The sequence below is a fragment of the Phalaenopsis equestris genome, unplaced genomic scaffold (genome assembly GCF_001263595.1).
Source record: "Phalaenopsis equestris unplaced genomic scaffold, ASM126359v1 Scaffold000754, whole genome shotgun sequence".
NCBI lineage: Eukaryota > Viridiplantae > Streptophyta > Magnoliopsida > Asparagales > Orchidaceae > Phalaenopsis > Phalaenopsis equestris.
This window is the reverse complement of record NW_018165194.1, coordinates 64,488-84,184: the sequence shown is the minus strand read 5'-3', so window position 1 is coordinate 84,184 and position 19,697 is coordinate 64,488. Positions and strand designations below refer to the sequence as shown.

Here is a 19,697-nt window from a genome sequence, read left to right as displayed (position 1 = left end):
ATAAACGGGTCGATGCATATTCATTCGAACAACATAGACAAAGTCCTTGTTGTTGGATGAGAATGACGTCGTTTGAAGCAGATGAAGCAGCAAACATCTGACAATCTAATGCTGACACAGGGTGACAATGGTGCAGAGATAACCGATCGAAGCAGAGGAAGCTGAAGGTGCGTCGACGCCTAGCGATGCAGGTAACCCAAACGAGGCTTAATACCATGTCGACACTAGAAATAATTTTATTCATCTTATTTCTAACATTATATTATATATGTATATATATATATATATATATATTAAATGTCTTTCCAAAGCAGGCGACGGAATTTCGATTCTGGCGGCCGACAGCTTACAACTCGCAACTCCCCAACTTTTTAGTGTCGATAACTGCCTCATCCACAACCCACACCTTCTACACACCTAATGCTCGAACTAAAACTATATATATGTATGTATAACAAACAAACTTATATATATATATGGCGTCGACAACGGCACACTCTGCTAGGGTTTCGCCCCATGGCGATTTCCGATGGTGAATCTATCGGTTTCTTCCCTTCTCTTTGGCGTCTCCCACGAGGACTTTTTCACGTAGCTGCAGCTCAGTCTCTCCAGTTGAAGTCGATCGCTCCCTGTCATCACTCAGAGTCGACGATGATCGCTTATGCCGACGTCGTCTGATCCCATTGATAACGACACTATTTCTCGCAGTCGTCTCCCGTAGTGGATGACATTTATTCTTCGTGGCCGTCTTCTCGCTCGCTCTAAACGAAGCGACTGTCGCCCGACAGACAACGCCCGAAGTCTCCTCGCTTCCTTGCTGCCCGCCAAACCGTTCTTTTCTGACCGTGACCATATTGTGAGGAAGATGGCCTCAACACTCCGTTCCTATGCAAATGCCCTTGCCAGCGACTTTTCCATTTCTGATCGTGCCCCTCTTTCAGGTTCAGAGTCTGGTTTTGGTATCAGTAAGTCCTGCAATGTTCCACAATCTTTCCACGAGGCTCTTGAAGGTGGTGGTGATCACACTTTTATTAAAAAACTTGGAAAAAAAATGGGAAGCCTGTTCTTATTCTCATTGAGTTTGAAATCAGTTCTCTCGCGTCCTCTTGACGTTTTGCTCTAGTGGGAAAATTCTTTTATGGTCACCCAAAATTCTTTTATGGTCATATGGTCACCCAAAACTGGAGATCATTCGGAAAGAGTTTGATGCTATAAAACTATTGAACAGTTGAAACATTGACTTACTTGGCGGTCGACATATATTTATTCAGTTATCTCACGATGCCGATTACATTCGTATTTTCTCTCGAAAAGTTATCAAGATCGACAATCATTTTATGAAATTTCTGAAGTGGACTGTCGATTTTGATCCAAAAGCGGAGTCTCTTATCATTCCTGTTTGGATAAAGTTTCCGGGGTTAAAATTACATCTATTCAACATGAAAATTTTCTACTCTTAGCAACTGTTTACGGTAAGCCTCTCAATGTTGATAGTCTTATGCTTGCCGTCACCAGACCCTCTGTGGCTTGTGTGTTAGTTTAGATAAATATCACTCAACCAGCTCCGAATGGGATATTGATTGACACTATTCATAGCAGGTATTGAAAAAATGTTGAAATAGAACTACACCCTCCTTATTGCTCTCATTGTAGTATGTTTGACCACAATTCTACAATTTGCTAGCGCTTGCATCCTCATCTAAGACTGAATCGCTAAAGATCAGCCACCTACCATCTTTGCTGAGAAGGTGCAATCTGATCCCCTTTCCAACATCGCAGTTCCAAATGAAGAACACCATACTACATGTACAAATCCAAATTTGCTGATACCACTCACTGTTATTGAGGAAGACCCACTTACATGCTAAGATACATGAGAGTACACCTTCGATCCGACAAAAGATCAGTTGGTACAACAAGTATTTGCTTCTAATGTTTGACAACCTACACATATCCTGCACACTTCAGACCATTGTGCTGATCAGGTGAGCCAATCTTCGGATGAGGAATGACAGGTCTATACGAGGAGGAAGAAGAAGAACGGAGGATGACTCGAGCTCGGGAATTTATTGGATGATACATTTGTTACTACTGACAATGACACTCATCTTACCAATTTATTAGCGGGCTCCTCCCTAGAACTAGTGGCAGAGGCAAGGCAAAATTTGTTCGCTCTCCAGCTACCTAATACTCCGTATCACTCTTTGGTTTTTTCTTTAAGTCTCTTATGTATTTTGTTGTATTTTCTCTTTTTTGGAACCATTTGATATGGTGGTTTTTGTGTGGGCATAGTGCTATGTTAGGGACCTCCCACAAAATCTATATGTACCCTACTTTTTATTTAATAAAAAAAATATAATAACAAACAAACTTAAAATATGAATCCCTTTATAATGAAGAACATAAAATAAGAAATACAAATAAAATACATTATTTGAATATATTTTGACATACGGATATAGATTCTTTATGCGGATTCCCTATAGGGATGGAATTCCACAAAACTTGAACTGAAACTGATTCATTTTCATACTTCTTTGGGTCCGTTATCATTAATGTCAAGTCTTCATTGTTTATTTTTAAATTTAATGTAGTTTGAATTATGAAAAGGATGATGATGCATCATCCTTTATTAGGGCTTGTTTTCTTGTGTCAGTTATTAGTCTATTGCAAGATATAGTGATCTTCTAACAATGATTATCACTAGCTCTTAAACTTTCTCAATTGAAAGTTCCAACTCTTATAACAAAACAGACTTATCTATGAAACCTCTTTCCCAATTTTATAAATCGAGTATTATTGTTAGTATTTTATTCCAAATAAAATTCATTGAATAAAACAAAACCCAAAAAATGAAAAAAATAGTTCATCTAACTACACGACAGAGTGAATTTGTTGGAGTGAGGCTTTATTCTTTAAAATCTGCACAACTAGTGCTGATGAGTTTCGACAAAGTGTACATATATTTTTAAATTTATTTTAGTATCTAATGTTGTATTTTACTATGCTTGGCATAGAAATGACTAATTTTAGTTGTGTTTATTGATAGTTACTTCTCTTAGATGAAAAAAATAGTCTGAAACTTTGGTTGCTTTAGGCAAAAGACATTTTTATTGTTTTTCCCTGATATGGGCAATCGTTACAAAATATAGTTTCCAGAATGACATCGTTCTAGGGTTGCTAGACATCGTATAACACAAAATATGGTAAGGTAAGTTGTAGGATGAAAAAAGATTGTGGAAAATGATATAGGCTATGAAACTCGACGGTTGGACAAGTAAGAATGGGAAAATTGGTTGGCGATGAGGAGGGCTTCGACCATTCGGGAGAGATCACCACCTCAATCCAATCAAGTTATAGGTACACTACCTCAGAGAAATTAAAGGATATAACACTTCAATAGATAAAATTAGAGAAAACAATCTCTAATGTATAAACAAGAGAAGAAGTCATCTCAATCAATTTCCACCTAAATTGTAACAGAAAGGGTAGTGTATAAACTTTTATTCTGTCCTTGAGTCTTAGCCAAGTTACATATTCAATATTGGTTGATATATTGCTCGACATCCCATACCAAATTAGGCCAATAGACATTTTTCATCAGGGAATGAATCTTCTCTCGGCCAAAGTGTCTCAGGTTGCCTCCATCATGACATTCCTATAAAATTGCTTCTCTAAGTGAGTTTTTGGGAAAACAAATAATGTTCCCATTAGAATAAATAATTATCTAAATTGTGATACTGATCGTATAGTCTATCTTGATAGCGTGCCCAAATCTCCCCAAAATCCTTGTTAGTGGCATATGTATCTTTTAACAGTTCAAATTTGAGTACTTTCAACTCCATAGTACTAATTAACTTAGTGAGGAAAACTCAATGCATCAACTATTGTATTCTGGCCACTGCCTTATGTTTGAGCACAAAATGAAATAAAGATAAGAATTTGACCCACAAGACATGTCAGCCCTTTGTCTTATTCTGGCGGTTAAAATATTCTAGGGTCTCGTGATCAATGTAGATTATAAGCTTGCTCACCAACAGGTAATGACTCTAGTGATCAAGAATTCTTATTATAGCATTCATTTTTTTTCATAGGTAGAATGCTTTCTTCTTAACTCATTCAATTTCTCATTGACAAGAAAATTGGGTGTCCTCTTTGGCTGAATATAGCTTCAATCCACCACAAACATTTGGTTGAAACTTAGAAGGGTTAGAATAGGGACCTGAGCAACATGTTTCTTGAGCATCAAAATTAGTTTGTCTTATATGAAGAAGTAAATCTGCCTTCTTTAAGGAGCTTCATCAAATGTGTTGCAATAGGGCTGAAAATCATGATAAATTTCTTATAAGAAGAAGTCAACTCATTTAATTGACGTACTTGACTGAAAGATTTTGTGTTGGGCCAGTTTATGATTGCTTCATTTTTTCCAGGATCTATGTCAATGTCGGCAACTAAAAAAATATATCTCAGAAAACAAATCTGCGATGCAAGAAAGTGACGCTTCTTTGGGTGGCCATACAACTATTTTGTTTGTTAACTCCAAACACTTGTCGTAGACGCTATACATCAAAATGTTGTCAAAATATAAAATCATGAATTTTCTAAGGCTTAGAAGATTTGTTTCATCGCTTGCATGAAAGTAGTCAAGCGTTGACTGGGCCAAATATTATGTCTGCCCACTCATACATGTCCATCTCATGTCTTGAATATTGTCTTCCACTCATCTCGTAGTCTCATCCTGATTTTGTGATAACCATTGCCCAAGTCGATCTTGGAAAAGACTTTGGCTCCATGTAACTAATCAAGTAATTCGTCCAATCTCGGAGTCAGAAATTATTATTTGTTGATGGTTTTGTTCACAACCCTACTATTTATCACAAAGAACCACCCTTCTTTGGTACACTCTCACCTGAAGCTGTACTGGAGTTAGTACCCTCTCATGGATATGAGTCCCAATCCTCTTGCCATTAAGTCTATAATCTGCAACTCGTACTTGGATGTCAACATCCTCTAGGTTGGTCGATTGAAGAGTACTGATTTTAGAATGTGGTTTATAATATGCTGAATCTCTCATAGGGGTTGCAAATTAGGTGGCAGACTGTCAGTCAAAACATCCTGAAATTCTGCTAATAGGTGGCACACTTTTTCAAGTACCTGCTTTCTATCACTGTCTTCCAGTATCACCAAGGCCAATCCTGCTAACATTTTGTGTCCAAACTGCGTTTCGGCTGTTTGACTGCACATTCCAGCCTAACGGTGCATTTGCTGCGCCGCAGGAATTCACGAATTCGCGGAAGCACCTCCGACACCGTGTTCACTGTGTCCTGTAGTTTGGATTTTCACGGATTCCAAATTTACATGCTGTCCCGCGTTGCTGGTATGCGTAATAAATAACTTCGTATCCTTTTTTTTCTTTGGTAGGACAGCATTCCTGGTATGCGTAATAAATAGCTTCATATCCTTTTTTTTTTCTTTGGTACTATTTGGCTTACTAATAATTGTGAATTCTTGCCAATTACACACATACAACACGATTCTTAATTGTTTACATAGCTCAAAACTAAACATTAATATTTATTACATGTACGTACGTACATACATACATATATATATATACAGATACAAATATGTTGGATGAAACACCCGATATACAACACACACCAAGGTCACAGAAAAAAACATGCATACCCAAAAACCAAGTTTAAAACATAGACATGTAAACTCTACGCCAAAAGCCTACCAACACTCGCATATTCAAGGAGCTTGAGAAGGATCTTACCTCTATCTCTGGTTATAGGAAGGGAGTCGGCTAACAAACGGTTAAGTTTACTGCGATTACTTGAAACAACCAATATGTCATCCATTAAGGGCCTTAGTTCTGATAGGCCTCCATTCTTCTTCTTCTACTTCCTGCATATGTAAACCTGCCATTCCTCATCCGAAAACTAGCTCATTTGATCAGTGTATTGGTCCAAAGATTGTCGGGCATATGTAGGCTGTTGCACATCATGAGCCCCTTGTGCCTGACTAACAGTAACAACTTGCTCGATCTAATGAGGTGGTAGGGCCGCAGTAGAAAGCTCACTTAGGGTAGAATGTTGGACTTGAGGCTGGGGCACACGTAGGGCAGGACACTCCACCACGAGATTGCCAACCGTTACATCAACTAGGGTAGGTGAAGTATGAAATATGTCCTCTGCCCCCACAAACAGAGGTTCCACAGGAGGAATCAGAGGACCTACATCTTGAGTATTATGTGGAGGCTGAGTAGATGACATATTTCCCGCGGGGAGAGTGGAACCATCAGCAACATCGGCCAGTGGACCCTATACATTCATACATACAACAAATAATTAGATAAAAATTTTGTGTAAGGCTATAAAAATATATAAAAAGCAGTAAATTCTATTTCTAACATCATCAAGTGCATAAAAAAATTTTATATAATATCAACAAAGGGGTTTTTCAAATATCTATCTATAAATAACACTTTCAAAACTGAATTTTTCAAATAGACCAACTATTTCTGAAGCACCTACTTTTGAACAACAGATTTTTCACAACTTTTGAATTAAGATTTTTTTTTCACCCACAACCAAAACAAATGCACCCCAAGTGTAGCAAAGAAATAGGGTTGGAAAGTTAATTAGATAAAATGGGTTCTAGATGTTCTTCATTTGAGGCTGTACTACATGCAATTTCCGTAGATTACCATTGTTTATAATAATTTGAGTGAAGCCTCTTTCGCTCTAGGAATAAGTCAGCAATGGACACATGCAAAATTGCTTCTGATTTTGATGCTGTTCGTGTTAACTTCTAGTTTAATGATGTTACGAATCTTTTCGTACTTGTCTTTTGGGTCTCATTAATTAAGGTTGGCTGTGCTTCCATTCTATTTTTATTGTTAGGTTTAACATGTTTATATTGCTGTTATGTATGTATTCGAGGTATAAGCCTCCTTGAAATGGAGATAGTGGTTTATTGCTTTGAACTTTCAGCAGTGTGGTACTATCTCCTGGATCAAAGAAGGCAGAGAGTTTAGCTGATCAGCGAGATATTGTTGTCTTAACTCCAAAGAATGTGCAGGTAGCATTTAAATTTGATATTTGTAATGCTCTATTTGGATGGAAAGAATAGGTGGAAAATAAATGTAAGACATTTTGTTGCTTAATGATGAACAAATGATTTCTCCTTCGATGGTTATCACTATTTTTTTTTGCATTTACATACATTGCACTTAATTCTTATGTATTTATATATCTTACCTAAACTTTCATATTTACAAACATAGCAATTTGGTGCTTTAAACCTATGCAAGAAAAGGTGTATTTCACTTCTAAAATAGTAATAGTGCTATTTTGATGTGATATTATAGATTTGAGTGTATATGTGTAAATATGAAAGTTTAGGTGTGAGATATGTAGATACATAAGAATTGTGTGTTATATATGTAAATTTCCCTTTATTTTTCCAATTACTTTCTCTTTTTTCCTGTCATTGAATATTGCAAAATTTTTATTTTGATTTGTGTTTAGACTAACTTTAAGCTGAGATTCCAGAAACCACATAATGATCATTTTCTTTATTCTCAATCAGGCCTTAAGGACTCTTTTCAATGTTGCACATCGCTTGCATGATGTGCTGGGTCCATCCTGGGTTTTGGTACGACTCATACAGTTGTCTATTACCAATTTCAATAGAATATAAAGCTTGTCATATATGCAATTTTGTAGGTATTGGAGACATTGGCTGCTCTTGATCGTGTCATCCATTCTCCACATGCTTCTACACAGGTATACTGGGAAGGCATTTCTTTTTTATTACTAATAATTAATTAACTTATATGATCATTAAATTGCATCATTAAGCTAATTCTGGAAAAGGGGTGACAACAATCTAGGGTTTCTAGATGGTGTGAGAAAGTCCACAGAAAGGTTAGAAAAATTGTTGGGTGAGAGATAAAGGGGGAATCAGCAGTGTGAGCTGGAAATGTGGCACAACCAGCTGCTGGACAGCAGTTTGGAAGCAAAAAACATCAGGAAGCATCAGGGGTTGGCGGTGTAGGAGGCCTTCAGACGCCCGGGAGGGATCACCATCTATATCTAATCAAATGAAGGCGCATCACTTGAGAAAGATAAAAGAATACAACACTCTAACAAAGAAAAATTAGAGAAATTAATCTATACTTCAGAAATCAAAATTAGAAGTGTGCAACCAGTTCAAAAGCAAGACAAATATATAGTCCCAAAGCAAATTAATCCTACAACTAATGCCTATTATGGGAACTTATCTCTTATGGGGGTTGGCCCAACCCTCGGCAGTTGAAGGACTCAAATTGGTTGGGGGAAAAGAATGGCAGAGCCGATTAAGCTCTCTTTCTCATCTGTCCTAGGACTCGTAGAAGGGAAGTCAGTGCCATTCTCCTTGATTAGAAAGACTTTCAACTTCTTTACTGGAAATGTTTGGGTCTTCATAGTATGACAAAAAGTCTGCAAAATTGAAGGCAGCAGGGGTTTAATCCCCATATAAATCAATCTTTTATGTCACATGAGGCCCATCGCTAGGAATTAACCAAGGCTGGTACAAACGACCGAACTGTGAAAATTTCTTTTATATTTATTTTTTATAACTAATTAACAAATGAAGAGTCACTACTAAAAATAGATTAAATTAAAACAATTATAAATTTATCTTAGGATAGACTGACCACAACTTCTTTAAATATTTCCTCTTGAATTGCCCATATTTTAATCAAATGTTTAAAGTTTTAATATTAATTTAAAGTAACAATAAGCTAAAAATGTTAGTTGGCACACCATCTTCTAAGCCACAGTAACGTAATGGAAATGAGACAATATGCATGCTAGTTAAATTTTTAATAAATCAATGTAAAAGTACTTGGTAATTTATAAATATGACCAATCACTATTTTTCATAATATTCAATATGTTTTACTATTTCAATAATATATTTATATTATTTTATATTTATATAACTATAACTAGGGGTGTAAACGAGCCGAACACGAGCGAGCCCAGGCTCATCTCGTGTTGGGCTCGTTTATATTTTGAGCTAAAAAAATGTGTTCGTGTTTGACTCGTTTGCTTAGCGAGCCGAACACGAGTGTCCCTTCTTTGTCTCGTCGTTTTGGAAAGTTGCCGCAGTCTTTCCTCGTCGACGCCGTCTGCAAGGTCCGCTACTCTCTTTTACTTCGTCGTCGTCGCCTCTTGTCTTCTTCCACGTTGCGTTTTGTTTTTCGCAATCCTCAGGCTCGAGTAGGTCATTGCCTCTCGTCCGCATTCCTCGGGCTCAAGATGAAATCGCAGGGGCTTCACAGAGGGGTTTCCGCTTCTGCTCCCTGTTTTGGATTCAGATTTTGCTCTCTACTTTGCTTTCTTCACTATTCTTAATGCCGCACCTCCCTATTTTGGGGATGGCTTCGGACAGATCGTATGCTGCTGCCCTTGCGGGCGCTTACTCCTTTGGTACACCTATACTCCTTAGGTACACCTAATTCACCATCTTTTCCTCTATTTGAATGAGCGGAGGACATCAAGAAGCCTTGTAGGAAGAATAAGAAGTCTGCTATCTTTTTTACAACAGACGATGATATTCAACTTGCTTCCTCCTGTTGTCTGAATTTGATTGAGAAATTTTTATATGGTCATCCCAAAATGGAGCTCATTCTCAAAGAATTTGAACTTATGTACCTTGTTGGAAAGTGAAAAATTAGACTATTAGATGAGAGACATGTTTTTATTCAAATTAACAATGAAGAAGATTACATGCGCTTATTTTCTAGAAGGATAATCTCTAGAAGGATAATCTGTATTAATAACAGAACAATGAAGATTTTGAAATTGTCTGTGGATTTTGACCCACAGACGGAACCACTAATCATTCCAGTTTGGATTCGACTCCCTGGTATGAAATTTCATTTTTTTTCTCAAAAAGTATTGTACTTTATTGCTTCTGCTTATGGAAAGACACTCAAGACATACATTCTTACTTTTAATCTTTTCCGTCCATTTGAAGCCAGAGTACTTGTTGAAAGTAACATTACTTCACTTGCTTCTGAGGAAATCTAGTTGGGCACACAACACCATGGATATTGGCAGAAGGTAGAGATTGAACCTTTTCTGTCGTATTGTTTGAACTGTCGTATGTTCGGCCACTCCAATTCTCAATGTCACCATCTACACCCCCACCTCAGACCAAAAAAGCAAAGTGCTCCGCTAGAGGCTGTGACTCCATCTCATCCCGATCAGCACCAAGTTTTTGACACTATTGATCAACAGAAGGATACCCTGGAAGACGTCAATATCCCCGTAAGCAATATGACAACCATTCAGTCCCCAGTTGTAGCTCCCCAGCCTTTGGAACCTCCTATCGTGGGGGAGAGAGATTCTTCAGATTCCGCCTGTCATAGAACTTATTGCCGATAATACAGGTAAAAATACTTCTACTGCCTCACTACCGCCTCATCAGGTCCAGAAAGATGTTAATGTTACTCAGACTTATGGGGATCATGATGTGCAACGACCTACACCTGTACGACAACCTTTGGAATCTACTGATCATATGAGTCAATCATCGGATGAGGAATGACACGTCTACACATCCAGGAGGAAGAAGAATGGAGATCTACTCGAGCTCGAGCTCAGCTCAAGAATCTGATGGATGATACTTTGGTTACTACGGGCAATGGTACTCACTTTACCAATTTGTTAGCCGACTCACTTCCGAGGACTCAAGGCAGTAGGACTAAAATGGGACGTCCTTAACACTTATGTGCCCTTTTCTGACTTTTTGGCTTTTTGTCTTTATGTATTCTTGCTTTATTTGGGTTTTGTGTGTGTTGTATTGTATGAGTTGGGCTTTCTTTTAGGCCTCTCATACAACTTTTATGTATCTTTTCCGTACGAATCAATTATATATATTGATTAGTAGTGTTTTTAAAAGATTTATATATATTTAATTGGTGAGTAGTACTTCGAGCCAAAACGAGAGCCGAACATGAAGGAATCAATTTTTGTTCGTGTTCGGCTTGTTAACTTTTAGCAAACGAGCCAAACACAAGCTTTTTAACGAGCCGAACACGAGTTGTTCGCAAACAACTAGCCATTTTGACAGCCCTAACTATCACATGAGCATCGTCTAAAATTTATACCATTTAAGGTAACGTGTACCTTAGTGTTCTTCTGCTAATACCATAGATGGGTGAACTTCCTCTTAGCCAAGCATGCACAAACAAATATATTATAATTCATTTCACTTATATTCTAAAATTATCTCTTTATTTTTCTTTTATAACACACATGTGTAGTAAATAAGTATAACTATGCAAATCAATCACATTCATTTTTAGATAACCAATTTGAATAATAAGACAGAATAATCATATTCTTCTTGCCATAACAAGGTGTTTTGACTAATGTCATTCTAATGCGAGTGATTTAAAAGACATAATATTGTTGCTATAATTTAGAAGTAAAAATACTCACATCGATTCTAGTTGATTTTCTTGTTTTTATGTTCTGTTACCTTTTTCAAATTAAAGCCTATAAAATATAAAATACTCATGTTAATAAATTTTTATCACATTAATTAATTAATTATTATTTTTTACTATTATCATATTATATTATTTTAATTAAGATTTCAATCCTTCAAATTTAGATTTAATCATTGCAATTAATATACTAGTGTTATATAACATTAATTTAAACAAATTATTTTTTGAAATAAAACATTTCTCCACTTTCTCCTCTTTTGCATAATCATTAAACTTGATCACCTATAACCTTTAATTCAACTGTTAGTCAAATTAAAATTATTAATTTTAATTCATAGAATTTGATTAATATTTAACTAATTAAATAAAATAACTTATCAAATAAAAAAAAATAATCCCTTACCCTTATACGCTTGATTTCACCTCCTCCCATACGAAGTTGCCTTCATGTTTTCTTAAAGCTCACCTTTGCTAGATACAACCCTAGGTCACCCGCAAACAATGCCTCACCTTGTTCGATCGTTTCTCTAGTCTTCGAATAGGATGCTTGTGCTCTTCCCAGTGAGCACTTTCACCTAAAGACTAGGGTTCGACACTCTCCCTCACACGATATGTGCAGCTCAACATCGCCTTCCTCATCTCGACAACGACATCACACGCAGGATCCTTTTTTCTTCTGTCTCCTTTCTCTATATTAGAGTTCCGACTTCCTTGCATGCATACACACATAGCCTCCTCTCTGATAGGTTCGAGCTTTAATTCCCTTGCTCGTACTTCGGCTATGCAAGCTTTGAAGCCTCCTGCTCCTGAAATCGGTGACTTATTTCCTTCTGCATCTTCTTCTTCTTCTTTTATCTTCCTTCTTCTTTCTTCTGTCTTCTTTCTTCTCTCGATCGTTTTGCTCTCTCCCTTGCTCTCCTTGTTTCTTTTGTTGAAAATGGATGTACGATTATTAAGTTGTAATTGAAGAGACACCCCTATTCAATTATTATTTTATTTGCATTGTCATTATGCTGCTTAAGAATCATGAATTAGTCGTTAGGTCTAATCTTGAGTTTAGCAAAAGAACGTTTTTGAATCCTTTCCTTAAGTCTGAATATATCAAACCACCTTTAACGACAATCGCTTTCTTGGACTTATTAACCTACTTCTGATACTTGATCTTCTGTTGATAATTTCTTTCCTCGCGTGCTCATGTAAGGCTTAGAATCTATTTGAATCTGGCCTCTAGTGAGCTCAATAGTTGGGCAATATAGGGTTTAACTCCAAAGGTGATAGAAGATTTCACCCATATACAATCTCAAAGGGGCTTATGACCTATGAACTGAGTGGTGGATTTGTTGTAAGCAAACTCAGTGTGAATCAAATCTCATTGCTTGATATTTCTTATCACAAAACCCTGAAGGAGATTTCCCAAACAACGATTTCCCACTTTTGTATGTCCCTTCATCTGAAGGTGCATTGCTGAATTCACTACATGATATACAACTATTATTGGTTGAAAAATTAGTCGGTAATAACTTGAATCTCAGTCGATAACAAAGATTACCGACTGAAATTATACTGAAAAGATTCCACCGATAACACCTCTATTGCGAACAAATTTTATGTTGAAAATTTCAGCCGCTAACTCCAGCGCGATTTTGCACTTGATTTTTTCAGCCATTGGATGATTTCAATAGAATTGATCAGCCATATAGGTGAAAATTTAACTTGCGGCTGATTTATTTTGCCGGTAATTATGTTGGCTTTGGGGAAGAATTGTTTTGCCGCTAATTTACGATTGAAAAAATCATGCTATCATATACAAAAAAAAAAAAAAAAAAAAAAAAAAAAAAACAAATCAAAAGCCAATCAAAACTTTTATGCCTATAACGAAAGATCATAATATTTAATAATAACATCTATCATATCTCACAATAGATTGAACAATAATTAGAGACATTAATAAAGAACAAAATCATCATATATATCTTAGAAAATTTAACAACTCATTCAATACAATAATTCCTAAAATGTTTGGGAAAATAATACAATGTAACATCTAAATATATATATATATATAACATAATACACAGTAGTCCTACTAGTCATCTTCATCCTCCTGCATGTTGCTTGGAGGTTGCTTGCCATGGTGATGTATGTCGCGCTGTAGTTGCTTAATGATTACCTCAAGCATCTCAAGGCTGGCATTCCTGGTGCGCAAATTAGAGTGATTTAACTCCTCAACGAGTATTGGCACATGCTTGGTGATTTCATCATCAACCGATGATGATGACCTATGACCTTGATCTGAATGGGAGTGCTCGACCTTATAGATAAATTTCCGAGCACCCTTGTTGTAGACCCGCCCTTTTATCTTGGTAGTTTCTCTCCAGGTATGGAACTCTGAGTGGTCAGACAGAGACTGACCACTTCTACTACCAATATCTGCCGGGTTTGACTCTAGGTGTCCCTTAGGCGCTCATAGTCCTCTTATAGAGGTATAATCAAAGGATTATTTGTACTTTAAATAAGATTGTAAGTAAATGAAATAAATATATAATATTATTTTTCTTACATGGACCCGTCGAGATCTGTCGTCAAATCATTGATGGTTCACGTGGTGCTGATGCGTTCGGGCATGCAACGCAGCAACAGTGGGCTCCCGTCAAAGTGTTAGTCTCTGTTAACATGTAAAAAATCAAGTATCAGATAATTACATAAATGAATTGCCGAGTATTGGATGAAGCATATCAAATTCTTCCGGTACTCAGTGAGCGAAACCAAACCTCTTGTGTGTAATGTGGCGTCCATGCCCCCCACAACCTGATCCAGTTCTGCTTGACCGTCTCCTTCTTATTGAGATACTCCAGAGTGGACCACACTCTGAATAACTCGACCGAGACATCCTCACCTATTAAGATGGGTTTCTCATTCTTTTGTTCAGTTCAGTGAGCATATCGCACAAACGGTGCATGCCTCATGATTCAAAGTTCAGTTGGATCTATCGTTGATACTCAACATTCTAGCAGAAGGACCTCTACAAAATAAATATGAAGTAATATTTATTGTTATAAAAACATTACTTAAAATTATAATTGTAATTGAAAATCAATTGATTTTAACTCAAACTCTTGGGGCCACGTGCCCACAACCTCGATCAGGTCTTCTTCCAAGAAAGATAAGGAGCATCATACCCCCTCTTGATGATCTCCGTGATTTGGATGATGGACTGCCTGGATAGATAAAATCTGAAATAAAAATCTTAGTTAAATATTAACAATAGAAAACTAATACAAATTATTATAAGTTTAGGTTACTCAAGAAATTCCTTCCTACTCGATACTCGATATGTTGGGTGTTCTGGGATGCCCTGTTTGGAAGGAGGGCAGACAAGAGCGTAGTGGACTGGCTTAGAAGAGGGTTGTTTCCTTTTCCTATTGCTGGGGATTGAAGGCATAGGAAAGCCTCATGTAATTGTCGTAGGAGCAACAGGCCTGATGTGTACCGGTGTAGTTATCATAATGGTGACTGCCATAGTGCTGCTCGTCTATGAGGAGGAAGGTGAAGCTGTCTGTTTCTTTATGTAGTACAAGTTAGATAGAACTAGTCTATGAGATGACCCTCACCTCTCTCACTTGAAGCCATCTGTAACAAGAAGAAGGAAACTGATCAAAGTAATGATGAAATAATATTATAATTAGAAAATAAGTGAGGTCTTGGTTTGCGAAAGTATTAGCCTAGATGCAACTCGCTCTTTGGTTGTGCTAAAGAATGATGGTTATTTATTCGATAAGGATGTGCTTTGGAATAACATAGATGTTTTAGAGTTGCACGAAATGGGCAAGCATAAAATTTGCAGTTTGACAATCTCAGGAACAACAAAGCTTTGACTTTGTTATGGTCGTGATAGATCAATTCTAGAGCCTTCCAGTAAAGAAGGTGAAGCCTCTCTACCCTGGGAAGCGGGATGCAAACCGTGTCATGGGAGGGGGACTTTTGCGGTGAAGCTTCAGCGATCCCACAGTTATAGAGCTCTCACTATTGCAGGTGATCGAAATGGGCCGCATGGTTTTTGATTCCAACCCAATTTTTGTCTATTGGTTTATTTCCAATTTAATTAATTTGTATTCGATTATTTACTATTTTTTATTTATAATTAGGATATTTTTTTATGGGACTTTTATATATGTTTTATTAGGATTTTGGATTTTCATTTATGTTGATTCTATGAGGTTGAGAGACTTTTTTTTTTCTAATTCATGCTATTCGGAGTGTTGCATCATTTTCCTATTGTAAGTGGCATGTCTTTAGCTTGTCTAGAAATATGTGGTGAATCCTCCTCGAAGTCCGCACTTCACTGTTTCCTCGTTCGTCCGTTGTTTTCATTCTAGACAGCCACCAAACTCCTCCAATTTCTGTCCAACAGCAGCTTTTATCTCATCTCCCCTTCCAAACACAATCAAACTCCCATATTTCTTTGGCTCGCCCTTCCACAACCACATCTTAGCTAAACACCCTTCCAAAATACATTCTAGGAGCCATAGAACTGTATCATTTGGTATCAGAGATATTTTAATTGGTATAAATTTCTATTTTAATTTGGTTATTGATTTGATTATATTTCTTACAATGCAGTGCAAGGCACTGCTAGTCTTTTCAATATTACAGATGTTTATAATTATGTCTAAAGCTCTGACAACTTTTATCCTTACGTATAGGAAGTTTCTGTTTCTGTTTCAAGGCTGCCGAGAGAAACATCTGGGCAGTATAGTGACTTTAACATACTCTCTTCTTTGAATTCTCAGGTATGCATGATTTGGTTTTTCTCTCTTTCTTCATTCTTTCCATGTATGTTTGTGTTCGTGTCATAACTCTTTTGTAGTCTTACACCTAAATTGTTCATTTCTAACTTACTATCTTTCTGATTTGGAAGTTGTTTGAAAGTTCAGCACTGATGCATGTGTCGGCAGTAAATTCAATTTTATCTGCCCTGCGTCAGTTGTCAATTCAGTGCATTTCTGGATATCCAAGTGGTATGGGGCAAGCTTTAAACCAGCAAATTGGAAGTGTTGCATTTTGTGTGGAGAGTATTACATCAGTTCTTGTGAATAATCTTCATAGTAAGTTTGCCATCTCTAACCATCCAAAACGTTAAGCTTTTCTTAGCTGCATCTGATGGTGATTGCTCAGTTTTATCCATGTTAAAAGCTGAGCAATTTTAATAAACTTTTGGGTCTGTATCTGTTACATTATAAAGTTCTCAGTTTTAGGCATTTAACGTCTTTTTTAGTGCTTCAAATGTTCTTTCTTGAAAGAACCTAAAGCTCAAGAAGCATTGTTCTATGTGGATGAAGTTTGAGTTGTAATAATTCTTTCATTTTGAATATAAGACCTCATTTTAATATAGTAATCCAAGTGAAATTGGCTATTTCAGTCGTGATTTTAATGTGCTGGCTTGCCATTTTTGTCACTGCACACAAATAGTGCTATTGAAGACTAGCCAATTCAAGACGCAATGAAGAATAATAACTATATGTTTGTAGGTTATTATTCTGCACAAGTAATTGCTTAACAATGTATGGTAGTGCATGAACATGCAGTCCCTTGTTGTGCTGGCATCAACATACGTACCTGAATGATCTTGTAGATAAGAGTGCTTTAGGGATACCAGTCTAGTTTTCCGCTAGGATTCACAATGAGGGGAAAGTTTGTACGATGCCAGCCCACTCTCTAATAAATTCAGATAATACATGGAAGATTTTACTAGCTTTTAAGTATTCTGAAGTTGGACTGTTTTCTTATTCCAATCTGATAAATAATAAACTAATTATTCAAGCATCTCTTTCAACATTGCTGCAAATGGTATTTTTTCTTTTATGGGCCAAATTTTCCTTGATCGTCTTTCATGTACTGGAACTTACAATAGTTAATTTCGCTAGCTAATAAATAGAAAACAATGATGCACTAAGTAATTCTCTTAATTTGAGACTACAATGTGGAAAACAAATTACAAACTTTTGACCTTATTTTGACTAGGGTTAGTCCGCACCCTACATTTACAGGTACCTTGGTTAAATACTCAAAACTCATGTCAAGTTCAGCATGATGCCTTGGCTGTCATGGCTGATTGTTCTACCCCATCCCTTAACCAATTGGATGCTCTTTCTAATGACTTGATTTTTAGATAGGTCCGTTATCCAACTTCTTTTCGCCAATTCCAAGGCCATTGACTACTGACCATAATGCAGTTTGAGTCAGTCACTATGGCTTCTCTCCGCATTTGTTCCCTTTTCATTATAATGGGAAAGGGAGAGTGGGAAAGCAGGCCATCGTGTACATTTGTGGGGGATGCAATAATCGAGATTGCTGCTCCTATCCCCATGCTACCTTTGCTGGTGCAATAATTGAGTTGATATAATTGCCTCTCTTATAAATTCGTCTCTTTTTGATTTCACCACGGTTTGCAATGTTAATTCCTTAGTTTACAGTTGACATCCCATTCCTTGTGTTGGCCCTTGCATTTGATTCCTTGGGAAGTTAAAGGACAAGTGAAAATTTCTGCTCAGTAGTTCCCAACCTTCTCAATCTGTCTGTCCCAAAGTTTTCAACAACGTTCTCTCAGTATGCTAGTCCTTGCTTAAAACAACGAGGCCGCCACGAGAAAGGTGGCATTGAATCAAAATTCCTTGTATTTGCAATTTTAGTGATACTATTAGCTTTTAGTTGACATCGAGCCTTCATCTTGGCGGTCACTTTGTTTGTCATCGAGTTTAAGGCTCATTGATGTTAGAAACCAATGAATGATTGTTGTCTCCTTACCCATCACTAGGCTTCTAGTGGGCAGTGTGCGCTAATTTTGGGAGTTGGATCTTGTCTCCCTACTAGGTTGTTAGAGAAATTCCTTTAAGGAGATCTAATTTTTTTATTTCATTTCCACTTATGAAGCCATTGGCTATGTCATCGCAGTCAACGACTTTTGATGACAGCTGGTTTCTCTGAGAGCTGTCACCCTCTTCAAGAAAAGCCCATCATTTTACATGATGATGTGGTATGTTTTATAGGGATTGATTACTCTCTTGTTGCATTGTCGATGCATGCACTTGAGGACTACTGAGTTATCCTCTACGAGCACCCCACTCATTGGATATGGCACATTCAATGAACTAAATCTACACCACCCTATAACATCATGTAAGAGCAATAACACTAAAAGCCTAGTTGAGACAGCTTTCTACCTGCATTATATTTCGTATCACTGCTACAACTTTGTATGGGAAATTACTTTCTTGCATCTTTCTGGAAATTTTTGTGGTGGGATGCTACTTTTGTATCCAAATATATTAAAGTTTGGTAATTATAAGAAAATTGATTTTTTAGAAAAAAAATATTTATAATTCTCGGTACAATTTTCTAGAAAAATGATTTTCCACATCATAAATTTTCTACATCACACTCATGTCGACTAGCCATATGCTTTGTATGCCCTACTTGTAGATCTTAGACCTATAATTTATATTACAATTTGATAGAGTTTATCATTTTTAAATCATGTAATCTTTTTTTAATAGCAATAAAAGTAATCGTCTTTGTGTTGCGTATTTTTATGTTATTTATTACATGTTATTAAGACACATCCCCTTGCACAACAAACCCAAAAGGACAAGACAATATATTTTAAATTGAGAGTGTTCATAAGGCATTGTGCCAAATATGTATTTAATTATGGGGGCTTGCACCTATATGGGAAGCCAACATGTCAAAATCAAACCCTAATTAGTGTCACTCACCGGGTAGGGAAAATTGTATTTGGAAGTCTATGTTCTTCAAGCCCTACTCAAGCAATAAAGGCATGCATGTTCTAATTGTGGCTTCCATTGAAAACTTGAGTAACCTGCTAGTTCATGTCCGTTTTGGTTTCAAAGCATCTTTATTAGAAACCATGATATCATACCAAGTAGAAGTTTGCTTCGGCCCAAATTTACAGACTAATATTTAGGCGTGTATTTGGTTAATTTGGATTGTTTAGTTTGAAATTACCTAAATTTATTGATTTTTAAAACTCAAAAATCAAATCAACCAAACTATTTTTTTAACTAATTAAAAGCAAATTGAATTTTAATTTGGTTTTGGATGAATTAAAATTTAATAAACTTTAACAATAAACTTAATTATTTTAATTTTTAATAAAATATCTAAT

The 19,697-nt window shown here is 36.6% G+C and overlaps 1 protein-coding gene across 12 annotated transcripts in view; it reads left to right on the top strand.

Moving 5' to 3' along the window:
- The window catches only part of LOC110030700 (protein MON2 homolog), a 109,615-nt gene that overhangs the window by 64,839 nt on the left and 25,079 nt on the right, over window positions 1-19,697 (top strand). For 9 of the 12 annotated variants that reach the window (XM_020733561.1, XM_020733559.1, XM_020733558.1 and 6 more), the window contains 5 exons: window positions 6,999-7,086; window positions 7,597-7,662; window positions 7,734-7,793; window positions 16,219-16,305; window positions 16,434-16,620. In XM_020733561.1, coding sequence (XP_020589220.1) covers window positions 6,999-7,086; window positions 7,597-7,662; window positions 7,734-7,793; window positions 16,219-16,305; window positions 16,434-16,620 — 488 coding nt within the window. The remainder of the gene's footprint in view (window positions 1-6,998; window positions 7,087-7,596; window positions 7,663-7,733; window positions 7,794-16,218; window positions 16,306-16,433; window positions 16,621-19,697) is intronic. The other 3 variants (XM_020733562.1, XM_020733560.1, XM_020733556.1) reach the window with 1 other exon arrangement.